The 24,015-nt window shown below is 37.6% G+C and overlaps 1 protein-coding gene across 1 annotated transcript in view; it reads right to left on the bottom strand.

Moving 5' to 3' along the window:
* Positions 1-16,904, bottom strand: part of LOC142339179 (DNA ligase 3-like) — a 33,137-nt gene extending 16,233 nt beyond the window's left edge. Inside the window, exons 1-11 of the mRNA XM_075388976.1 lie at positions 16,586-16,904; positions 5,576-5,916; positions 4,804-5,022; positions 4,251-4,509; positions 3,746-3,875; positions 2,943-3,024; positions 2,408-2,635; positions 1,982-2,028; positions 1,437-1,646; positions 965-1,120; positions 447-663 (exon numbers count right to left, since the gene is read on the bottom strand). Of these exons, the coding sequence (XP_075245091.1) occupies positions 447-663; positions 965-1,120; positions 1,437-1,646; positions 1,982-2,028; positions 2,408-2,635; positions 2,943-3,024; positions 3,746-3,875; positions 4,251-4,509; positions 4,804-5,022; positions 5,576-5,916; positions 16,586-16,854 (2,158 nt within the window). The 5' untranslated portion in view covers positions 16,855-16,904. The remainder of the gene's footprint in view (positions 1-446; positions 664-964; positions 1,121-1,436; positions 1,647-1,981; positions 2,029-2,407; positions 2,636-2,942; positions 3,025-3,745; positions 3,876-4,250; positions 4,510-4,803; positions 5,023-5,575; positions 5,917-16,585) is intronic.
* Between the last annotated feature and the right edge of the window lie 7,111 nt (positions 16,905-24,015).

Raw genomic sequence — 24,015 nt, 5'->3', positions numbered from 1 at the left:
TTTCCAGAAACCTTCAAACCACTACCGAAACCAGCCTAAAATTAAAACAAAATCATAACCAAACCTCTAAACAAAAATAAATGAAAAAAACTGCTTTAAAATGTCGCACGTGAACAAAAAAATTTCGCTCGCTTAGAGAAAATTTTTTCACACATCAATTTCTCGCTCTCTCAAAAACAGCGGTATGAACAAAAACCACTCTCTTTTCGCTCCGCTCTTCACTTTTGTTCAGCAACAAAACCACTCCAAACTTTTTCACGCGTTTCATTTCCCGCTTCAAAAATCACTCCAATAAAATTGATTAAAAAAAAGGACTTCTCCAATACTCCTCTTAGAGTCGTGAAAAAGACAGCGCCCCAATACAATTCAAATTCTTTGAATTGTAAAAAAAATAGGAGCGCTATAATAGCCAGCTGAGAAGATGAGGGCGGCTATTAAAAACCCACCTAGAACCTTGAGCCTTTCGAAATCAGTTGCCTCGTGCCATGACTTGTCATCTCTGACTTTTGTGACTCTTGGGAACCGGATAGAAATTCCGTCAGCTGTGTGACCTTCAGCCTGTGAGAATTCAGCTCCCGTGATTTCCCACACTGGCGCACTGTTCACGTCTGTCGCTATGAAGTCAGGCACCAACTGCTTCTTCACTTTTATCCAATGAGGCACCTAAACAGAACAATTTTGTTTCAGAAACTATGAAATGACCGCATCGCTAATTCTCAAATTGCTGTTCTTAGCAGAATATACTTACCTCCAGCACATTTTTACAAAACGTCTCCCGCCGCTAGTTGTGGGAACGCTCTCATTTTGATAGAGGCTTGTAACAAACCTCATAATGCTGATACTCTATGATAACAAAAAGCTGTTTAAAATTTCAAGATTTCACGTAATTCTTTACGCCACATGATAATTTTAAAAGTTCAATGCAATGTAATAACATTTTTGACGCGGTAATCTGTACACCAACCTGATTGGGATCTTTGGATATTTTGTTCATTTTAAGGTTCTTGTTGATCTGACTGAGTTGCGCATCTGTGAACCCATTGGACACTTTAGTCACTGTCAACCAGGATTTGGAGGTCTCGTCATATACACACATAAGGAAAGAAGACATCAGACCACCCTAAAAGATTTAAATGTTTCAAATGAGGCATCTTTTTCCTCTCCCGCGCGAATCACTAGGTAGAAACAATTAACAAGACTTTTGCATGGATAAAATTGTTTTCTACAGCCTATCAAGAGGTACTACTAACCATCACAAAAAGGCATAAAGTTGATCCTTCATTTTTCATATCTGATCTATTTGATCTATTAGGGTACCAAGATTGCTATGCAACCTTGGTAGGTGGCGTAGGGGCTAAACAAACATGCCAAATTTTTCACCACCAAACTTTGGCAAAAGCCCATGGTAGAGCTAATGTTGATACAACTGAGCATACCTTGGACCCTGTTCCATAGTAAGCTCCTAGGCACACGAGATCAGCAGTGTCTGCCATTGCCCCATCCTGTAAGTAGTCCTTCTTGACCTTGAGCCAGTGTCTCTTACCCGGCTCGTATATACTCTGGGTGTCCTTCAGAACCAGACCTTCCAGACCAGCCTTGATCGTCTCCATCATCATGTTGTTCAGCTTATCTGCATCTCTGATTATCTAAACAATGATTACTGAAGATGACACCATACTGTTTACGCCATTTTTTATCTTGAATTTTAGCGAACTTGTAGACTTTGCGATATTAATTTACTGTTGGTATTCTGTCGAATTTCAGTATGGGTTGTGAGAAACAGTTCGCACATAAAATACACGCTTTCACGTCTATGGTTACACTTCTTACATCGGTCAGATTGACTTAGATGCAATTTGAAGTCACAGCTGTTTGTCAGCAAGAGCAGCTAAGTTTGATGAAACCTCAGGCACTTGTAATAAATTAATTTAACGGGCAAGCATGACAATTGAACCATAATTTGCGGTATTTTAAAACTAACCGTGTGCTCACTCAGCATAATTCTGTTCGGTATCTCCGTTATATTTTCTGAAACAAAAAATCTACTTTATCACGAATTTGAACACATAGAACACAGTACGATGACAATAGATCGCAAAATTACATTTTGCAATCCATTTTCTCCAATTAACTTGCTATATATTTTCCTTATAATTAACTCCAACTTGGAGTACGGTAAGGTTATTTACTTAACAATTAATTTCAGTTCACTAAAAAGATGAGCTCAAACAATCTTATCGATAATTCCTTTTCTTTCATTTAAATCAACTGCTCCTGGACTGAAAAAAAAATTATTCACATTATTTAACACCATGCAAAACTAATATTCCAACCTAGTTCATTCAGCATTGCATTCAAAATGAGAAAACCACAGGGGACAAAATTTGCAGACAACCGTTGCATTAACCTTGCAAAATTTTCTTCCTGTAATGGAGAGGTTGTTCGACAAGTGTTTCCTCATTGAAGAGAAGACAGTCAAATATGAACAAGCAGACTGAGGCATTGGCGAAGGCTGTTTTCTTATGAACTCCCAAAGTCCCAAAGGGAAGCGGCTGACCTGTCTTAGTGTCCACTAATAACACTTCACTATCTATGATCATGTCATTGCCACCTGGACATGCTTTGGGTAGATATTCTAAAACAAGGAAAATTTTAAAACTAGAACCCACAAGCAATGATACAACTATTCCGAGGGTGCCCCTAATATGGCCGCTCTCGATATCACAATTTATAAATTTCCAAGCGCATTGTATAATTTTTTTGCCAAATTATTTGCTCGTTTCAGATAGCAAATCACACTAGCCAATTTAATTCACATCCAAAAAAGTCTTTGTTAATTCAGTTTCCGGTAATGTAATATGTGCAGCAACTCAACCAAACTATATTACAAGTATATCCCCTAAAACATCGAACAGTTCAGTATCAAATTAGCAAATGGCCACCTTTGATATGTGCAACTTTGTGCGCCACCACAGGTTTCAAACTCCTCGAGAAATATTGAAAGTTGGATCCCTGCTTGTGGACCTGAAAACAGATGGTCAAATTCAGACAAACATTGTTGATTTACGCGGCATCAATGAATGGCTACTAATGGGAAGCTTTTAAAATAAAATAATTCGTTCTACTTATTCCGTAAAACGTCTTCAGTAATATAGAATTACGGCTATCGTCTACTTCGTAATCGGGTGACACGCAGCCTTTAATTCTATTTTGGCCAAACATTGTGAACTCCAAGAAGAGTGGAGTCTTTTGAGAAGTGTCACCCAATGAGAGGGGACCTTCGTTTTTGTAAATATTGTCTCACCCAACGAGCGGGGAGAACAAATAATTTTCAAGAGTTCAATGAAGATTGAAACGAGAAGAATTCTGAAACTTAAGGAGAACAGGACTGATGTTATAGAGAGCGATTGAGAAGAATGAAGAATTCTTCAACCAAAAACACACTTATTTGAACCTTTAATGAGCAAAAACTTTTGATTCCGAATCAAAGTTTGATAACAAAGATTTGTATTAATTCAATTATCTTTAATACCTAATAATTGCTTACTTTTCTTTGAAGTAAGCATGTAAATTCGTTAGTAAACTTGCTGCTTCTTTCACAGTAATCTGCTTTCATGCATCTGGTGTTTTTAAGAAAAACAATATCTCATGAAAGAGTACAAGGACAAAATCTACATCGATTCATAAAAATTAGATCTTTATCTCACTATTTCTTTAATGCTTATTTCAACATCGAGGCCCTTACCTGGACTCTTTCGCCATCGTATTTGATCTCGGAGTACATGCCATTGGGGCATCTCTCAAGTGCGAATCCGACAGACTTGCATGCCTCCGCCAACATCGGAAGCACAGGTGTCATCAAGGACACTTTAATGCTGAAATACAAAACATGCCATACATTAAGGTCCTGCTTTCTCTTCTTTATGGAAATTTTTTCCATAATTCTCTTCATAATCATGGCCAACAACTATATTTTTCCTCACTCATTTACAATTTTGCCTCTTGGGTAACCTCCTGAAAACGTCAGGAAATGGGCACTTTTCCGTAAAATTTGTTCAAATAGAACTAGACCACAATTTGGCATGTATACCGCAAACGTAGTCTTCAGTTATACGAAGTTTTCAGCCGAACGTTGACTTCGCGATTATTGAACTCAGACCATTATAACGTTGACACAAACATTGCCCAGTAGAAAACATACAAAATGTCCGTCATAGTAATATAAAAAGTCATCAAACCACATATCAAACCTTAGCTGTTTAGTCATTTTGGGACTGCTCTGACGTTCCATGACACGTTTGACGACGTCACTCAGATCTCGAGATGTTTGAAAGGCCTCGTATGCTCGGGAGTCTAAGGCGTCCAGCACCGGTTTCGCTCCCGCATTCATGCGGAGGTCGTGCTTGACCAGTCGTATTAGAACCCTGAGTTCAGAAGCAGAGCATTTGGGGGTAATTTGAGCAAATAACCGCTCGTGTTCTTTCTCCAGGGTTACATCTGATAGTTTGTCTAAAGAAACAGACGTTTTACAATAAAATGCAGACTAAATCCTCTGTCTATATTCGCTCTGAAAGCCAAATTCTAATTCTAGAAAAATACCAAACCGACGATGAAAAATTTTCAACTTAAATCTTCATGTCTTAATCTTTTTAAATCACATTTTTGAATTAGATAAGTTAGACCTTGAAAACGTTTCAGATACGACAGCAGATTATGAACTTGCATCACATATGATGCATTTTCTCTTTGTTATGACCAAAATGATATATGTACATATTCATTTTGTCGGTAATAGAAACGCACCCAAAAATTTCTCCACGTCCACTAGCATTAGTGATGCGGAATCATCTGGAATGGGTTGAATTGCAGAGGTGGCCTTGAGGAAATAGTGTTCAACTGTAAGTGATATGTCTCCTGAGTTATCCAAGTGATCTGACATGTGATCGTGGCTACTCTTCAGAATGGCAGAAAACACTTTGAGCAGCTGTTTGTTGTGTAGGTTGTACACTCGCTTAATTACACCTGGTAAAATATTACAAAATATATACTTACTTCGTTGCCAACGGCGCATTTTAAAATACTCCATATGATTAAGCGGACAGATGAGAGTAATACAAATCTGCTTTTCAGACTGCTCTTCAGGTCAAACATAATATAAAGCAATCGATCAATTTTAAGACAAAGTCTACATCATGATCAAAAATAAAGTTTTTGAATATTTTATTTTTAATCAATTTAATACCAAAAAACTGCTCAGGGAGATAAAATTGTGCAAAATTTTAGGAATCAACACGTATACTACAGCAACATATACTACACATGGTTTCAATCAGCCACTAAGCTAAAATCGACAATTTTAATTTAAAACTACGAGACATTTAAAGATAAATGCATCGGACAGCAACAGTGAGTTAAAACTTCAATTAAAACTTCAATTCACGTAATTTTTCTCAAAAGTTAAAATATACTTAAGCGCTTAATTGGTAACAACTTTTGATGGGAGCAAAAATAGGTAGAACAATTGTTATAAGAAGAACTTGGACTGGACAATTTGTCAATTAATTTTCTACCTCACCTGGTAGCAACAGCTTCAAAAGTAGAGTAATCTCTTTCACTGATACATCTTCTAATCTGCCCAAGAAATGCTTGATAGCCGAGGTCTTTCCACTGTAGGAGGAATCATTGGCTATTTTCTCTGTTAGTCGACAGAAGCTCACAAAACTGACATTAGAGGTCATGTCATCAAAGTTTAGCACAGGTGACGCTGACGAGGATGTCGGTGTTTCTTGTTGAACTGCAGGCGAAGATATGCCATTTGTAGCTTTAGGAGTGATAACAGACTGCTTTGATGATTGATTCACAAGTTTACTTCCAAATTTTTGCTCTCTGAATTCGCAGATATCGTCGATTAGCTTCCTAAACAAACTTAATGTCAGTTGAGACAAATGCAAAAGTTTAACAGACACTGCAATTTCAACATTTATCCTAGTTTTCGAGTGTTGTATTATAATACCTCCTCTGTCAATTTCGCATAAACTAAGATCAAAGACATGAACAAAAGATTATTGCTATTCAAAAGAACAGAAAGTCGGTCCGTGACAGGTTTATTTTACATAAGGTTCAAACATTGGAGAAAAAGTAGTTTCAAAGTCAAAGGCTAATTCAATTCTAAGTAGATAATTTTTTGCCACTTAAGCCTCTCTCCCAGTACGCCTCCCTTAAAAACCACAAACGCTATTCTGTATAAAGTTTTTAACAGCACGTTCGTAAGACTCGTTTACAAACTACAAGCACTAAAGTGAGAGGACTAAATGCAGGAACAAAAACTTTTAGTGTCAATAATTTCTCCTGGAATTCACAGCCATCAAAATCTGCATCTCATCTCTACCATCTATTCTCCAACTAAACAAAACTTGTAATCAAAAAGCTAGAATTTCGTTAAACAGTACACCAGTCTTTTGTATGAATATTCATGCTTTTAAGGGTAGAGTGATCGAGAATAACAGGCTTGAAAGAGTAATCGACCTTTTAGACAAAATCCAGGAAACTAAAGCTCGTACATTTTTGAAACTGACACTGCACCGTATCAGGAGGTATTTGCAATCAGACAAAACCCATTTATAGATTCTGCAGCAAAACAAGATTATTTGTAAATTCACAGTCCCAAACTAACTTGAATAGTGATAAATTGAGTTGCTTCATTGTGATTAACAACCAGCTAAATTCCGGCAACTTTGTATAAAAACGTGGGACTGGGCTTTAAATTTTAGAATTCTACAATTGAGCAGTAAGACATAAAAGTACGGACCACTCTAGGAAAGACAGAAATGAAACGAACAAACGCATTCAAAATTTACTCAAATTTTGTGCGCTTCCATTGCCAATTTTTTTTCCTATTTACACAAAAGCTCTCATCTTAAACGAAACAGTTCAAAAATTAACAAAGACACCTTTTTTTAAATTACCAGAGATCAAAGAATCTTTACTGCCATAAATGGAAGCTAGTTCTTTTTCTAAGTGCATCCTTACTTTCCATGATACCGCTATCAGTTAGCAGAAAAATTAATTTCAGAAGCAAAACTTTGTAAAGTTGTGGAATCAAAAATCATAAACATAGAAAAGTTTTTGAGCTAAAAACTAATCAAACACGACCCTCAATTGCCAAAACCACAAGCAACTAGATAATGGTTTTACAATACATTACAACAGCACATTCTAGCAAAGACCAATTTAACAAAATCGAAAAGAAAACCAGAGAATGGTAAAATTGCATAAACACAAAATTTAGAATCAACCATTAAAAATAATATTATGCCTCTCAGACAATTTAGCATTAATGGCCTTCTCGTTTCGTCTGAATTTTTCCACAAAAAACTGTTTTGAAAAAAAAATGCATTGTTGAATCATCGAAGGAGTACAGTAGTTCTCACCATTTTCGTCCGCAATCAATCCACAAACATCTTTATTCTACTTCTGTTTGATCAAATCTATTGTACAGTGTCAAAAATGAAAAACAGCAGGCAGAATACGGGATAATAACCGAGAAATAGAAGCAAAAAAAACAATTAGCAAAATACAACCGAAAATTGGCAGCATATATTGGTCGAACACAGCAAAAATTGGGAGCATATTTTGGTCGAACACAGCAAACAAAAAGTCTTTTAAAAACAAAATTTATTCGATCATCCCACAAATGACAAATTTTTAGCTACAAAATGGTCACACAATGAAAACCACTAAAAACAGTGTATACAAAACATAATTTAAACACCTTAAAATATATATTTAAAAAAATCATAACTACTAGCTAACTAACTACAAGCTAACTACTTAAGCTTACAAAAACGCGCCATAATAGACTCTTCGAGACGGTGCTAGGAAAATTGGCCGACAGGGCGTTTAGCCGACAAGGAAAAAATGAGAAATTTAGCCGACAGTTTTATCATAATTGGTCATAAAAGTCTCATTGGTCCATAAATCAGTAGTTCGGTTGTGATAGATTCATATCAAGTCCCACGGGCCGCTGAGGCATGGCCATGGCCCGCGAGGCATGGCCATGGCCCGCGAGGCATGGCCAGATGCGGTTAAATACCCTCGTTACTCTAGTTGATAAACCTTCGTTACGCTAGTTGATGAAAAAACTGCGGTATATTTGTCCGCTTACAAAATAGTGTTTTAAATTGGCCAATCACAGCTTCAGAATAAGTTTTATTGCTCATTTTACTTAAATTGTCGGCTAAAGTTCTCATTTTTTGGTTGTCGGCTAAACGCCCTGTCGGCCAATACGGCGGTCACCCTTCGAGACAGTGCCGAGACAATCAAAATTCTTTGCATTGAAAAAAAAAACATTCAACTGAGTTAAGACACGCATGCGACCACAAAAATTGTTTGAAACTTTGTTTGAGAGCAATTAGAAAGATGTTTGGATATGCTCAATATTCAAAACTTTCTCGTATTAGTTCACGCCAAAATATTAGCTCAACTGATATTTTTACTCAATGATGGGGCAAAAGATTCTTTGTGCAAGGCAAAACAGAATCCGCAAAACTCCCAATAGAAAAATGCTTACGGTTAGGAAAATTATAAGGCTAAATATTGTGTATCTAGAAATCTTCGTTTCTAAGATTTTTTAAAGATATTTCCTAAAATTGTTCAAATTGCGGCTCAGACAAATTCATATACACTTTCAATTTATCCTTTAACAATTTCTGTTCGCTTAACTACGCAGTGAAGAGTCTCCCATATTCAAATAAGCCGTTTTTATGGAGAGTGGCAAAGGTTACTGGGATCTCATCACAAAATGGAAAACTTGGTTCAAAAAAAGGAATTGCTTCAAGCTGAGAAAGAGATGTGGTGGTTTGGCACCTTCTGATAAACACGATCTAAAGTCACGAGTAAGACTACTAGCCACCCTGCAGCGTGCCAGATTTGACAACGTTCCTGGAAACGAACAAGGAAGGCTTCAGTGCTATTGCTTACCGTCGACGGATTGGCACAGATATTTTTCAGGAGCTGCTGAAATTACTGTTGCTCAGCATAACGAAGCGTCTAACTTCGAGGAAGAGAAACACGCAGCTCAAAACGTATTGTGAGCTGACCAGCAAGCTGGGTGGGAGACAAAGACCCAGGAGACAGTGCTAATTCAACACACAATAAGAGGGCTGCTCAAAAAGGCGAGAAACTGTGCAAAGGCAGCGCTCCTGAACAATTGGTTTCGCTCGATACTTTAATAAAGCTTCCTTTAGGGAAGTGCGTGCTGCTGCCAGAGACATATATCAGATACAATGAGAAAATGAAACTATTAAAAACTTGATATTTGAAAACACTAATTAAGGTCAATAGCTAAAATTATATAACTGATTTTATAAAACAATGCTTTAAATCATATTCCAAATCTTTTGAGGTTTTGCTCTCCTCAAAACTAAAATTTTGCTGAACAAGCGGAGCACCCGTTTCAAATGAGACTCTTACAAGTAGACCATGCTGAAAACGCATAAAAAGTACAAAATTTGGAACTGATATGAATATCTTTAGGGAGAATGTAATACCAGAACAGATGCCATCCTCTGTTAGCAGAATAAGGCACGAAAGGAGGAATCACTCCACAGTGGTTGAAGAAAGACAAAAGGAAAACTTGATAAATTGTCAGAGAGACAAGGCAAACGGCTGCGATACGGTTCCCATAGTAATATTGTGGTAGTGGATGAAGGTTAAAGTCTGCACTTGAGATCCAAACAAAGGAATCTTAACGCTCTGTGAGAGACAAGTCAACTGTGGTGCACTTCCTCACAGATAGAATAAGTTTCAAAAAGCCAATGGAACAAAAGAAGAAAATGTAATAGAACTGAAGAGCAGATGAGTAACAACCAGAAGCAATTGATGAAGCACGGAAAATTCAGCAACAAAACTTACCAAAGGCTCATATTAACTGATACACAACCAGCTAGTCATTCTGCTTTACCAAAAGTACACCAGAAGATATACCTCTCCGACCTGATCCTTCGGTACATGGTAGCATTTGTGCAAATTTGAACAAATTTTTGGCAACGCTTTGCCAAAAAAAATAACCAGGCACAAACATTGAAACCAGCACACAAGATGCTAGAAAAGCTTTAGACTCACTTTTTCTGGATTATAACAAGCAAAAAGTACCTCTTGACGCAAAAGGTTTGTATACCAATGTGACGGTTCGCGAGGCTAAAAACTGCTCAATGAGAACTCTTCTCGTGCGCTTAGGCTCCAGAGACCCAAAGGTCCGCAATGAAAAATTTATTAATGCTAGCGGTTACATGCGTTCAATTTAAATGTAACGGCATTGGCTGTAATACCAGCAAATGGTTGAGGATGATATTGTTTGAGGCATGACATGTCCGAGAGTTACGCCATGTCATAAACGCTGTTAACCTGTTTTTTAGGAACAGTTCACCATAACTTTCCATTAGTTCAAATCTGATACTTGTCACTCTCTGCCTTATTAACCATTACACAAAAGGACACAAATACACCACACCAATGGTACATTATGACGCATCACTGCAAAAACTAGAGCTCAGAGAAAATCTCCAAATATGATCAAAAAAGGAATTGCAGACTGCAAACGGCTAGTGGAAGAGGAGCAGAAAGTGAGTTATGGAAGAATTGGTTTTATGAGAAACGGCAAAGAATATCATGATACAATGGAAATATGAAGGGCGATGTTTAGATTTGCACGTACTGCAGCAACCAACAGCGAGGGAAATTGAGTGAAAAAATTGTTAAAAACTATTTGGATGACATTATTTGCACAGTTAGTGTGAATCTGAACGAGCACTTAAAATTTGCAAATCCAAATCACAGAAACAACAAATTTACATAAAAAACTGAACGAATAAAGAAGTTGAACGCCAAAGTTTCATGTCAACGTGAATGTGAGCAATAATAATGAAATTACCTGTCATTGACATCAAAAACCAACAAACACAAGAAAAAATATTGAATTTTTGCAGTTGCGCACCACTTAAGCATAAGAAAAACGTAGTTCAAGGGATGGTTCACAGGGTTTTCAACGCAACAACTAGTTGGTTGTGCTTTGATCAGGCCTTTAAAAACAAAGACAAATGCTGAACCAAAAATCAGTATCCAGTGGAATGTCTCCAAAAATTGTGAAACAGACTTTAGAAAAAAAACTGGCAGTAAAGATCAATTAACAACAAAACAAAAAGAGCATCAAAAAATCAGACTAGATCCCATCAAAAAACAAAAAAAAAATTCTACAATACAGAGGAAACCATACAGAAATTTTAACAGCAAATTGAAAAACTATGTGATTTGCAAATGGTATTCACTATGCAAAAACATTCCTCTCCACCCTCAAAATCAAATTTTGATAAAAACCTCAAATTTGACATGGCATATCAAATAAAATGAAATCGATGCAGATCCAACAATTTTGTGCAATTTTTGAACAAGCGGAGGACACGTTTCAACTAAGACTTACAACAAGAAGTAGGACGAGCTGAGAATGTGATACCAGAACATATGCCATCTTTAATAAAGCTGAAGAACAGATGAGTAACAACTAGCAGCAATTGATTAGGGAGGGAAAAATCAGCAACGAAATTTATCAAAGGCTCGTAATAACTGGTTCACAACTATGGGACTATGGTTTAGCAAAATTACAGCAAAAAAATACACCTCTTCGACCTGTTCCTTCGTTACATGGTAGCAGTTATGCAATTTTCAACAAATGTTTGGCAACGTTTTGCCAAAAAAAATTACCAGGCACAAACATTGAAACCAGCACAAGATGCTAGAAAAGCTTAAGTCACTTTTTCTGGATTATAACAAGCAAATAGTACATCTTGATGCAAAAGGTTTGCATACCAATGTGACGGTTCGCGAGGCTAAAAACTGTTCAATGAGAACTCTACTCAGGCGCTTAAGCCTCCAGAGACCCGAAGCTCCGCAATGAAAAATTTATTAATGCTAACGGTTTCATATGTTCAATTTAAATTTAACGGCATCTGGAATGTACAATCCGATGCTCTAGCTAAGGGTGCAACACTGGCTGTTATACCAGCAAAAAAAATCGATGAGGATGAAATTGTTTGAGGCAAGACATGTCCCTGAGAGTTACCCCATGTCATAAACCCAGTTATCGTTATGTAGACTCAGTTCACCATAACTTTCCATTAGTTCAAAACTGATATTTGTCACTCTTTATATAAATTAAAGCAACTCTCTGATATTTACATAATGTATATAAAATTTAAGCTAGGAGGGATAACAACCGAAATCGCTTGTATCAAAGAGTTGCTTTAATGGAATATCAAACTTTTCTCGATATTAAAATTAATAATAAATGATCGCTAACTTACAATTTCCAGTATTGAGCAAGTTGACAGAGTCAGTCTTAGGAAATCCCTGTGTATGAAGATACTGAGACGCACATTATTAACCATTACACAAAAGGACACAAATACACCACACCAATGGTACATTATGACGCATCACTGCAAAAATTAGAGCTCAGAGAAAATCTCCAAATATGATCAAAAAGGGAATTGCAGACTGCAACCGGCTAGTGGAAGAGGAGCAGAAAGTGAGTTATGGAAGAATTGGTTTTATGAGAAACGGCAAAGAATATCATGAAACAATGGAAATATGAAGGACGATGTTTAGATTTGCACGTACTGCAGTAACCAACAGCGGGGGACAATGAGTGAAAAAATTGTTAAAAACTATTTGGATGACATTATTTGCACAGTTAGTGTGAATCTGGACGAGCACTTAAAATTTGCAAATCCAATTCACAGAAACAAAAAATTTACATAGAAAACTGAACGAATAAAGAAGTTGAACGCCAGTTTCATGTCAACGTGAATGTGAGCAATAATAATGAAATTACCTGTCATTGACATCAAAAACCAACAAACACAGAAACAATATTGAATTTTTGCAGTTGCGCACCAATTAAGCATAAGAAAAACGTAATTCGAGGGATGGTTCACAGGGTCTTCAACGCTACAACTAGTTGGTTGTGCTTTGATCAGGCGTTTAAAAACAAAGACACATGCTGAACCAAAAATCAGTATCCAGTCGCATGTCTCCAAAAAAGTGAAACAGACTTTAGAAAAAAAACTGGCAGTAGAGATCAATTAACAACAAAACAAAAAGAGCATCGAAAAATCAGACTAGATTTCATCAAAAAACCAAAAAAAAATATCTACAATACAGAGGAAACCATACAGAAAATTTAACAGCAAATTGAAAAACTATATGACTTGCAAATGGTATTCACTATGCAAAAATTATTCCTCTCCACCCTAAAATCAACTTTCGATAAAAACCTCAAAATGGACGTGGCATATCAATTAAAATGAAATCGATGCATATCCAACTATTTTGTGCATTTTTTGAACAAGCGGAGGACGCGTTTCAAATAACACTTACAACAAGAAGTAGGCCGTGCTGAGAAAACCCTGAGGAAAAACCTGAAAATGAACAAAAAATTGGAACTGATATCACTATGTTTAGGGAGAATGATACCAGAACAGATGCCATCGTTTGTTAGCAGCATTAGGCAAGAAAGGAGGATTCACTCCACAAGGATGAAAACAGATAAAATGAAAACTTGACAAACTGTCAGACAAGTCAGCCGGCCGCGAAACGGTTCCCATAGTAATGTTGTGGTAGAGGGTGGAAGTGAAACTCAAAAGATTGCATTTGAGGTTCTAAAAATGGAATCTTAACGCCCTGTGAGAGACAAGTCAACTGCGGTACACTTCCTCAGAGATGTGACAAACTTTTACAAAAATTGCGCGAGAACAAGGTCGGTGAGCTTTGTGAAATTGAAACTTACGCAAAATGGTATGCAAGAGATATCCGCGAAACTGCGATGTTTTAAAGATTGAACCAAATTCATGATTACCTCAAGAACAAAGATTTGCAGTCAGCACCGCTCGACAAAATCTGTAGGTTCTGCACCATGAAGTCGACGTATAGAGAGAATAACTAGAGGATATGCTCAACTCAGATCAGTTTCGAAAAGCCTAGGGAACAAAAGAAGCAACTTTAATAAAGCTGAAGAACAGATGAGTAACAACTAGCAGCAATTGATTAGGGAGGGAAAACTCAGCAACGAAATTTATCAAAGGCTCGTAATAACTGGTTCACAACTATGGGACTATGGTTTAGCAGAATTACAGCAAAAAAATACACCTCTTCGACCTGTTCCTTCGATACATGGTAGCAGTTATGCAATTTAAACAAATGTTTGGCAACGTTTTGCCAAAAAAAATCACCAGGCACAAACATTGAAACCAGCACACAAGATGCTAAAAAAGCTTAAGTCACTTTTTCTGGATTATAACAAGCAAATAGTACCTCTTGACGCAAAAGGTTTGTATACCAATGTGACGGTTCGCGAGGCTAAAAACTGTTCAATGAGAACTCTACTCAGGCGCTTAAGCCTCCAGAGACCACAGGCGCTTAAGCCTCCAGAGACCCGAAGCTCTGCAATGAAAAATTATTAATGCTAGCGGTTACATATGTTCAATTTAAATGTAACGGCATCTGGAATGTACAATCAGATGCTCTAGGTAAGGGTGCATCACTGGCTGTAAAACCATCCGATGAGGATGAAATTGTTTGAGGCAAGACATGTCCCTGAGAGTTACCCCATGTCATAAACCCAGTTATCGTTATGTAGACTCAGTTCACCATAACCTTCCATTAGTTCAAATCTGATATTTGTAACTCTTTATAAAAATTAAAGCAACTCTCTGATATTAGCATAATGTATATATTATTTAAGCTAGGAGAGATAACAACTGAAATCGCTTGTACCAAAGAGTTGCTTTCATGGAACAAAATTTTTTTCTTGATATTAGAATTAAAAATAAATGAACGCTAACTTACAATTTCCAGTACTGAGCAAGAGGATAGACTTAGTCCTATGAATCCCTTTGTACGAAGCTACTGAAACGCACATTATTAACCACTACGCAAAGGACACAAATACACCACGCTAGTGTTATATTACAACGCCTCACAGCAAAAACCAAAGTTCAGCGAAAATCTGTAAATCAAATAGGGAATTGAAGACTGCAACCTGCGAGTGGAAGAAGAGTAGAATGTGAGCTATGGAAGAATTAGTTTTATACGAAACGGCAAAGAATAAGCTAGAATTAAGCCAATATGAAGGACGTTGTTTAGATTTGCACGTACTGCAGCAACCAACAACCAGCGGTTACATTGAGTGAAATAATTGATGAAGACTATTTTGAGGACATTAGTTGCACAATTAGTGTTGATCTGGACGAGCACTAAAAATTTGCAAATCCAATTCACAGAAATAAACAATTTACATTAGAAAAACTGAACGACCAAAGAAGTTGAACGCCACAGTTTCATGTCAACGTGAATGTGAGCAATACTAATGAAATTACCCGTCATTGATATCAAAAACCAACAAAACAGAAATAATATTGAATTTTTGCAGCTGTGCACCGCTTAAGCATAAGAAAAACGTAGTTCAAGGTATGGTTCACAGGGTTTTAACGCAACAACTATTTGGCTGACCTTGGATCAGGCGCTTAAAAAGAAAGAGACATGCTGAATCAATCAGTATCCAGATGAATATCTCCAAAAACAGTGGAATAGACATTAGATACAATAACTGGCAAAAAAAGATCAATTGAAAACGAAAAAAGAGCATCAAACAACCAGATTAGATCATCAAAAACCAACAATTTTTCTACAATACAGAGGCAATCATACAGAAAATTTATCAGCAAATTGAAAAACTAAGTGACTTGTAAATGGTATTCACGGTACAAAAAATTTATTCCTCTGCAGCCTAAAATCAACTTTCGATAAAACATCAAATCTCACGTGGCATATCAAATAAAATAAAATAGATGCAGATCCAACTATTTTGTGCAGACAAGCCGGCATGTTACCACTAGGAAATCAGAACATCAAAAGAAGGAATCACCGGTGGGTCAACACGTTTCTTAATGTTATGGCTCCACGGCATTGAACGGAAAATTCTGGATGCCTGTCACACAGCAGAAAAACTCAGGACCATCGAAGCTATATATATATATACATCAGCAATTTGCAGCCGGAGTTAAAATATTGACACGCTAAAATATTAGTTCAGTTCATTTTTGAGTGAAATATAGGGCAAAATATACTTTGTGCAGGGCAAAACGAAATTTGCAAAAACCATACCAGAGGATGCACTGGGCTAAATATTGTGTATATAGAAATTCCCGATTGAAAAATGTTTTGATATTTCCAAGAATTGTTAAATTGTGGTCTCAGACAAAAGTAAATACACTTTCATGTTAACTTTTAATAATTTGTGAAACAGGTTTAACCTGACAATGAACATAAAGTTCGAAAACGTTGTTATAGAAGTCAGAATTGATTTTAAATTGATAAATCAGTTTCTTCTGCTTTCTCCTCTTTTTCTTTGCGCCTTTATCCAAACATAAAATATTAAAACGAGAGTAGAAAAAATCTGTTTCACATGCATAATTTTGGCAATTTAGCAAAAAAAATGTACGAACAACAAGAATCAAATACGAAATATACGTACTTAATAACTTCTTTATCGTCACTTTCTAACAGAGAAAATCCTTCAATATCAGATGAGCAATCAATAACTTTGGTAGTCGCTCGTGCTTTCTGGAAACTGTCAAATAAGCATTTAGCGTGGAAGTAAGTCTTCATAGTATCCCCTTCATGATATGGGCTCGGAGCTAATTTTGCCATTCTCAGTGACCCCTTTGGTAACTTGTCCTTGCACTTTGAGCAAGCTGCTGTCCCTCGTGCAGCATAATCACAGGAAAATCCGGCGCTCGCCATTCACTATCGATTCAATTTCATACGGACCTCTGAAAAATTGCGCGTGACCTCCTTTATGAGAGATTTTGAAACAGCTATATTAAAACGGCAACAGAAATGAAACAACGGGAAAGAATCGTAAGAAGACAATTGTAGAGGTGTGATGGTTTCTACATCCAAGAGCTGTTACCAGTCCACTTCCTTTTAGCGTCCCATTAGCATTACGCTACTATTTGATATATTGAGTCGCTTAAAAATGCAGAATGGCCAAAAGTTTTTTAGAACTCGAGGGATGGTATTGCGGCTAATTAATCATGATGGTTTGCAAATTAATGATCTCACATACAATTTTATCTTATCTATTTTTGTCACACTGTTTCTCTCCCAGTGTATTTATCCACCCCCTTACACTTTAAGCGTTGTTGTATATTGTTGTTGTTGTTGGGAATCTACGACCGCTTGTCGAGGGGTCGTTCTAACCCTTGAGTCTTGCTTTTAGAGAATTGTCCGTAAATTTCTGCATTGGTAACAATCGCAACACAGTTGCCACGTGCAGATACTTTGAGTGCTGAACGATTTATTAACAAACTTCCACATTAAGTTTAGTATTCGGTTTTTCATTCCTCGCGGTTCCGAAAAAATTATTTCATTGTCGATTCGGTTTGCTAGTCTGCCATTTTTGAAAACGAATTCATTTCGAGCCTTACTTTTCTGAGCGTGTACAATTCTGTGGATCTTCCTCGAAATTTGTTTATTTCAGTTATTTCAATATCGTCTCTTCCTTCTTGAGTAAGCTTTGAGAGTGATGAGATCGTTCATCTGCATGTACATTGGTAATGGCAAGATGTTCAAAAGCCTCGGTTGATTCTCATAGGGCTCGTTTCGTCCTGATATCCATCTAACTGCTTTCCGCTGGAGTTTCTCAAGATTGCCCAAATCAGATTTTGAGGGCCTGGTACAGTTGATTCCGTTGGTTTGTTCGCTACGAGTTTACGCTTATTGTTCAACCTTTTCATCAAATCGGACGTACTTGGTGAAATGCAAGGTGGTAGAGATTGCCTACGCCTGGTCGTCTTGGGAATCATTGCTTGTGCTACGTTGTCGAAAAAGTCGTACATGTCTTCGCACATGTTGTTTATATTTGTGTAACACACTGGTTTGAAATCAGCATATTTAATCATTTTGCTTACTTCCGAGTAATCAGTTCTTCCAAATCTTCGAAAAGTTCTCATTTTATCTTTTTTTGGCACACTGTTTCTCTCCCAGTGTTTTTATCCACCCCCATACAATTTAAGCGTTGTTGTATATTGTTGTTGTTGTTGGGATTTTACGACTGCTTCTCGAGGGGTCGTTCGGACCCTTGAGTCTTGCTTTTAGAGAATTGTCCGTAAATTTCTGCGTCGGTGAAAATCGCAACACAGTTGCCACGTGCAGATACTTTTAGTGCTGAACCATTTATTAACAACCTTGCACATCAAGTTTAGTATTCGGTTTTTCAGTCCTCGCGGTTCCGAAGAATTATTTCATTGTCGATTCGGTTTGCTAGTCTGCCATTTTTGAAAACGAATTCATTTCAAGCCTTGTGATCAGAGCAGTTAAATGTTTTTGTGAATTCTTCGTCAGAAGTGGAGTGCATGTAACAATTTCGATAGAAGGCAACGTCCAGCATATTGTTTTCGCGGGTGTTAAAACCAACACTTTGAAGAAAAAAGTTGTTTTCAAAGAGTTCTAGTACTTCATGTTAGTCAGTGTCCTCACCTGAGAAGTTGTGCCAGTTAGAGTAAGCTTTGAGAGAGTGAGGAGATCGTTCATCTGCATGTACATTGGTAATGGCAAGATGTTCAAAAGCCTCGGTTGATTCTCATAGGGCTCGTTTTGTCCTGATATCCATCTAATTGCTTTCCGCTGGAGTTTGTCAAGATTGCCCAAATCAGATTTTGAGGGCGTAGTACAGTTGATTCCGTATAACAAGACTGGCAGAACCCGAGATTTTTCTAATCCCAGTTTTATGAAGGGTTTTACGGCATAGGCGACATTCCTCATCAAGTAAAGGACTCTGTTTGCTTTATTGAGTCTAGAATTTATATGAGCCCACCATGTCAGTTTCTTACTGACTTTTTTACCAAGGTCCTTGACTGCTTGCAGAGACTTCAAAATTTGATTTAAAGAGTTCAAAATCTTTCTGCCCCTCTTATGTTTAGTATTGCAAACTTATTGACTGCAAGTATAATTTTGTTTGTCGCTACCCAGTTTTGTATTGCATTTATTTTCTCCCGGAATTCAGTGCCACTGTATCCTGTTGAGAGGATCGTTAGGTCATCGGCAAACAGGTATGGATCGCTAAATCTTAGGACATCTGGTAGATCGTTGATGGGTATACAGAACAGAAGGGGTCAAAGAAGAGACCTTGGCGGACGCCACTTGTGATTTCAAGAATCTTAGTGCTTGTGTTTTCAACTCTGACGAATTGTTATCTGTTGTGGAGATAGTCAACCACAATAGAAGACAATTACTAGTACATGCATGTTTCAAAAATATTACTCTCGATATTCAGTAGGGAAACGGGACGATAATTCGTGACCAACCTCCTGTCGCACTTCTTATAAATAGGGGTGACTGATGCGATTTTCCATTGGTCGGGAATTTTTCTCAAGCGTTTTTTTTTGAATACTAGGTATGAGACATTGGTATCGCTGTTTTTTGCTGGAAGATAGGGGGTACACGTTAGCGCCTCTAGTCTTAGTGATGTCGAGCTCCGATTGTATTCCATTAATTTTTTTCTTTGATAAACAGAAGTTTGTTAAATTTGGGTTCATAGAATTGATGTCTTCTATGCTGGAGGAAAGTTTAGGAGTGTAGAAAAAAAGAAAGTCGTTTATTAAGTTTATATTGTCTTCAATGTTGGATGCTGATCTTCCATCATTGACTAGAACTTATGGGGGGTTTTGGTGACTTATTAAGAATTTTTAGATATTTGAAGATCACAATGGTGTCTCTGCTGCTCATTATTTTCTCTTGATAATTACACCGATCTAATTTTGCGGTCTCTGTCACAACGTTTTGAAATTTCCTTACGATGTTTTTCTGATATGACGTTGGTTTGTTCGCTACAAGTTTACGCTGAGTGTCCAAGCTTTTTATCAATTTGGACGTACTTGGTGTAATGCAAGACGGTAGAGATTGCCTATGCCTGGTCCTTTTGGGAATCATTGCTTGTGCTACCTTGTCGAAAAAGTCGTACATGTCTTTGCACATGTTGTTTATGTTTGTGTAATACACTGGTTTGAAATCAGCATGTTTAATCATTTCGCTGACTTCCGAGTAATCAGCTCTTCCAAAATTTCGAAAAGTTATCAAAGTTGGTTTCAGTTCTGTGTGCGGGCACTCAACTAGATCACTGATTGGCTTGTGATCTGAGCAGTTAAATTTTTTTAATGAATTCTTCGTCAAGAGCGGAGTGTATAAAACAATTTCGATAGAAGGCAACGTCCAGCATATTGTTTTCGCGGGCGTTAAAACCAACACTTAAAGAAAAAAGTTTTTTTTTCAAAGAGTTCTAGTAATTCATGTTCGTCAGTGTCCTCACTTGAGAAGTTGTGCCAGTTCGGAAAGTTCGGATAGAAAAGTTCGGAAAGTTAAGATCTCCATAGATAAGTGCTGTGCTATTTTTTGGTAGGGCTGAAAGAAGTGTTCCAAAGTCCTCTTGTGTGTATCTGTACCCACTTCCTTTCGGGGAGTTGTAGAACACAGAATTGAAAAGGCTGAGTTTTTTAATTTTTAGTCTGCAGTTTAGTGAACAGTCGGGTTGGTCAGCATTAAGTTGTTCAGATTCTAGGCTGTTTTTGATGGGAATCATTGCCCCTCCGTGAGTGTTGTTTTCCGCATCTTGTTTTCTGTCTGATCTATATATGATGTAGTTGTCTAAGAGTAATTCAGATGATGAAATCTTGTTGTTTAACCATGTTTCGCAAGCACAAATAATGTTATAGCCATTGAGCATTACTGCATTAGCAAAATTTGATCTTTTTTCAAAGCTTGCTAGGCTTCGCCTATTATTTAGAAGAATGTTGATGAAACCTATTCACCATCTTTTGGGGTTATCTCCCAAATCTTCTTTCTTGCCATCATTGAACAGCTCAAGTTTTCGAATGTTTAGTTTATTGCGGGAACATTTCCTCAAGTAGTTCTCTTCGTTTATAAAACACAAATTTTCTTTAATTGCGTCTTCTTTTGACAAAGCTGGTAAAAGGAACACACCGTTCTCAGTTAGAACTGTTCTTGTTTCTTGGGCTTTCGCTAAAACTATTCTGGCATCATAATCAGTCGGAAGCGTCAGAAGTAGTATCTGTTGTTTTTTCCTGCTGTTGCTGAATTTACCAAGTCGTTTTAGCTCCTTTATTTGGGTTGTCACTCCTATTCAATTTAACACATCATTCACTTCATTTGTAGTGGGGAAAAAATTCTCGGCTTTGGATTTGTCGATGTCTTCTGGATTTCCTTGTATTCGGATGCTTATTCTTTGGAGTGTGCTTTGGATGTAACACCTACATTTCTTGGCTGGACGGCAACAGCCTCCGCATAGCTCTTATCTACTTTTTCGCATGTAATTTTAATGGCATTATCTACTCTTTTATCAACGACTGCTTTTATTCTCTCTTCCAATGCCTGCTTTTTTTATCTCCTGCGTTTCTGTTCCAAACTTTTCATTCATCTTGTCAATCGTTCGACATTTTATGAAGTTGTCTCCTTCATTATTATTCAGACATTTTACACAGAAAAGCATTGCCAGTTGATCCGCTTCTTTGAGACCAATAACTGCAACTTGCGTAAGTCCAGTCCAATTTGGCTCGAAGTGCATATGAACATTACAAGCGACGCATATGTATCTTGGCGATGTTTGATTTATCAGTTTTTACACGTATTGCGATTTTTTGTCATTGTTAAGGGGGGATGAATAAAGCGAGACTCAGGGAACAGAAGGATAGATAATGCTAGGAGACTGGACAACTAAATCTAGTCTCTGAACAACAGATGAAGAGTCGATACAAAAGTTTGTTCAAAGCCTGAACATTTAAATCCAGTCCTTTCACAAAAACTTACTATAAATTATTCAAGGTCCTGAGTTTCTTCCCGTTTCGGTCATTTCGCTTTTCGTTGTTGCTTGTCAGGCTTCTTTCGTTTCTTGAGGTTGATACCGTTATTGATAACAATTTCGAGACTGTGAAGTTCTAAGGAATGTTGTAGGTGAAGCTCGTTGTACTCGTTGGTCTGTGAGCTGTCTTTTCGTTCATTGTTAGATATGAGATCCTTGACTACGTTGACAACCGGTATGTTCAAAGTTTTCAGCTCTGACTGTATGCCGGGTGTACCCTCTCGCTCTCAATACACAACACCTATTATTTGTTTCAAAACCCGAATTTCCTTCAGCAGTTGAGCAGATGGCCGGAGAGCTTGGGGGTTGAAAAGATGATCTGTTATAGTTTTGTTTATAACTTCGTGCCAGACAATTAATTCGTGTCCGTAATCGAAATCTTTGATGGTGTTCTGTGGCGACTTACTTTGGTTTCTTGCAAGTGGGTGTAGACAAATACCAGTGTCACTGTAGACGTTTGCTGATAGTGTCTCTGCTTTTTGTTGTAGTTGAGAGTTGCTTGTTTGTAGTGCGTGGTGTAATGAACATGCTCCAATAATAATAGGTACTATCAGAAAGATAAGGGATCCACCTCGGCTCTTCCGTAAATCTTGTTAATTTGAAACTAATTATAACATTTTACAATGTTAAAACACGTTCGCCTAGGGACATCAGGGCAAGTTAGATGCCCTGATAACGCTAGCTCTCCTAGTGATGACGCCTTGCTAATAAGTGTTATCCTTGACGTTTCAAATTCAATTTGTTTCTCATGCGTAGTTTTGCTCAAAATCAACTAGTGTTATTTCCTGTTATGTTAGCTTACAACAATTTTGGGAAGAGAAATCAGTTGTTATTGCGGTAAAATTAGCTCGGTTACGAAGAATTTAAAAATCAGCATTAACGTCCTCGTGGTCCACGAAAACTTACCCTAACATTCTATTGGGTTCGCGGTAAAAATGAAAAAAAGTAATTTAAGAAACAATGAAGCATTAGAAGGTTTAAGATATCAAAAATTTGCTCATAGCATTTTCAACAGAAGATAAACAAAATGGATTTATAGCGAAGGTCATTGACCTAAGCTGAATCATATAGTTGCTTCTAGCATTGACTAGTAAAAACTAGATAAACAAATAAGAGGTTAAGGTTATCGAGGCTGGGTCAATCGTCCCAGCGGAGAGACTCCTCTTGCGATGAAGTCCTCGAGCCGAAGATTTAAATGTCAGCGTCTCTTTGAATGGGTCACCAGCAACGTTGTAGAAGGGTCTGCCGGGTATAAAGTGGCTTGGCATCAGCGGATTGTCATCCTCGTTGTTACCTCTCACGTGGGCGATTGGACGGAGATTGACAACGCACTCACTTTCACTAAAGGTTGTCAGAAATGATCTGTCGTCAGCTTCGCTGAACCAAGGTTTAGAAGAGCTCAATCGACACACCGAACGAGCCTCCCTCACACCCCAAAGCGAGAAGCAGAAAGAGGGTTGAGCTTATTTTGGAAAGACTGGTTTAATCTCTGATCTTTGACGTAGATGTGCTCCAAAATCAGTGGTCTTCAACTGATCGGTTTTTTTGCTCCAAGTGAGTTTTTTTCCCACAAGAACGAGCCTGGTTGCCTGCGTCGGACATTGAAGCGTCGGATTGCTGTCCAACGCTTGTCAGGGATGAGATCCTCTGCAGCTGTTAAATGAATTGCTCTCATGACTAAGCAGGTGAATATGAAGACCTAGGTCTTCAAAACTGCATCTCGGTGAACAGCCGCAAATGGGCCGAGGCCATCCATGACAACATTGGTGAAGATGACTGGTATCTGAACCTACTGGAATTTAACAATTGGCAGGACTGCCATCGATGGATGGAGACCTTGAGCTCTGAAACGACGTCAGTCAAAGCTTTTGAAGGCCAAACTTCGCAAGAAGCTCTGACTACAAGGAACTGGCATATTGGTTGTTTGTAATTGTGGATGTATTCAACCGCAATGTGCATGGCAATATTGCTGCATTTTTGTTTAAAAACATTTGAACGCTAGGTTCCACAGAATAGCTCCAAAATGGGTT

The sequence above is a fragment of the Convolutriloba macropyga genome, chromosome 5 (assembly GCF_964194025.1).
Source record: "Convolutriloba macropyga chromosome 5, txConMacr16.3, whole genome shotgun sequence".
Classification (NCBI taxonomy): Eukaryota; Metazoa; Xenacoelomorpha; order Acoela; family Convolutidae; genus Convolutriloba; species Convolutriloba macropyga.
This window is presented reverse-complemented; position numbering and strand designations above follow the sequence as displayed.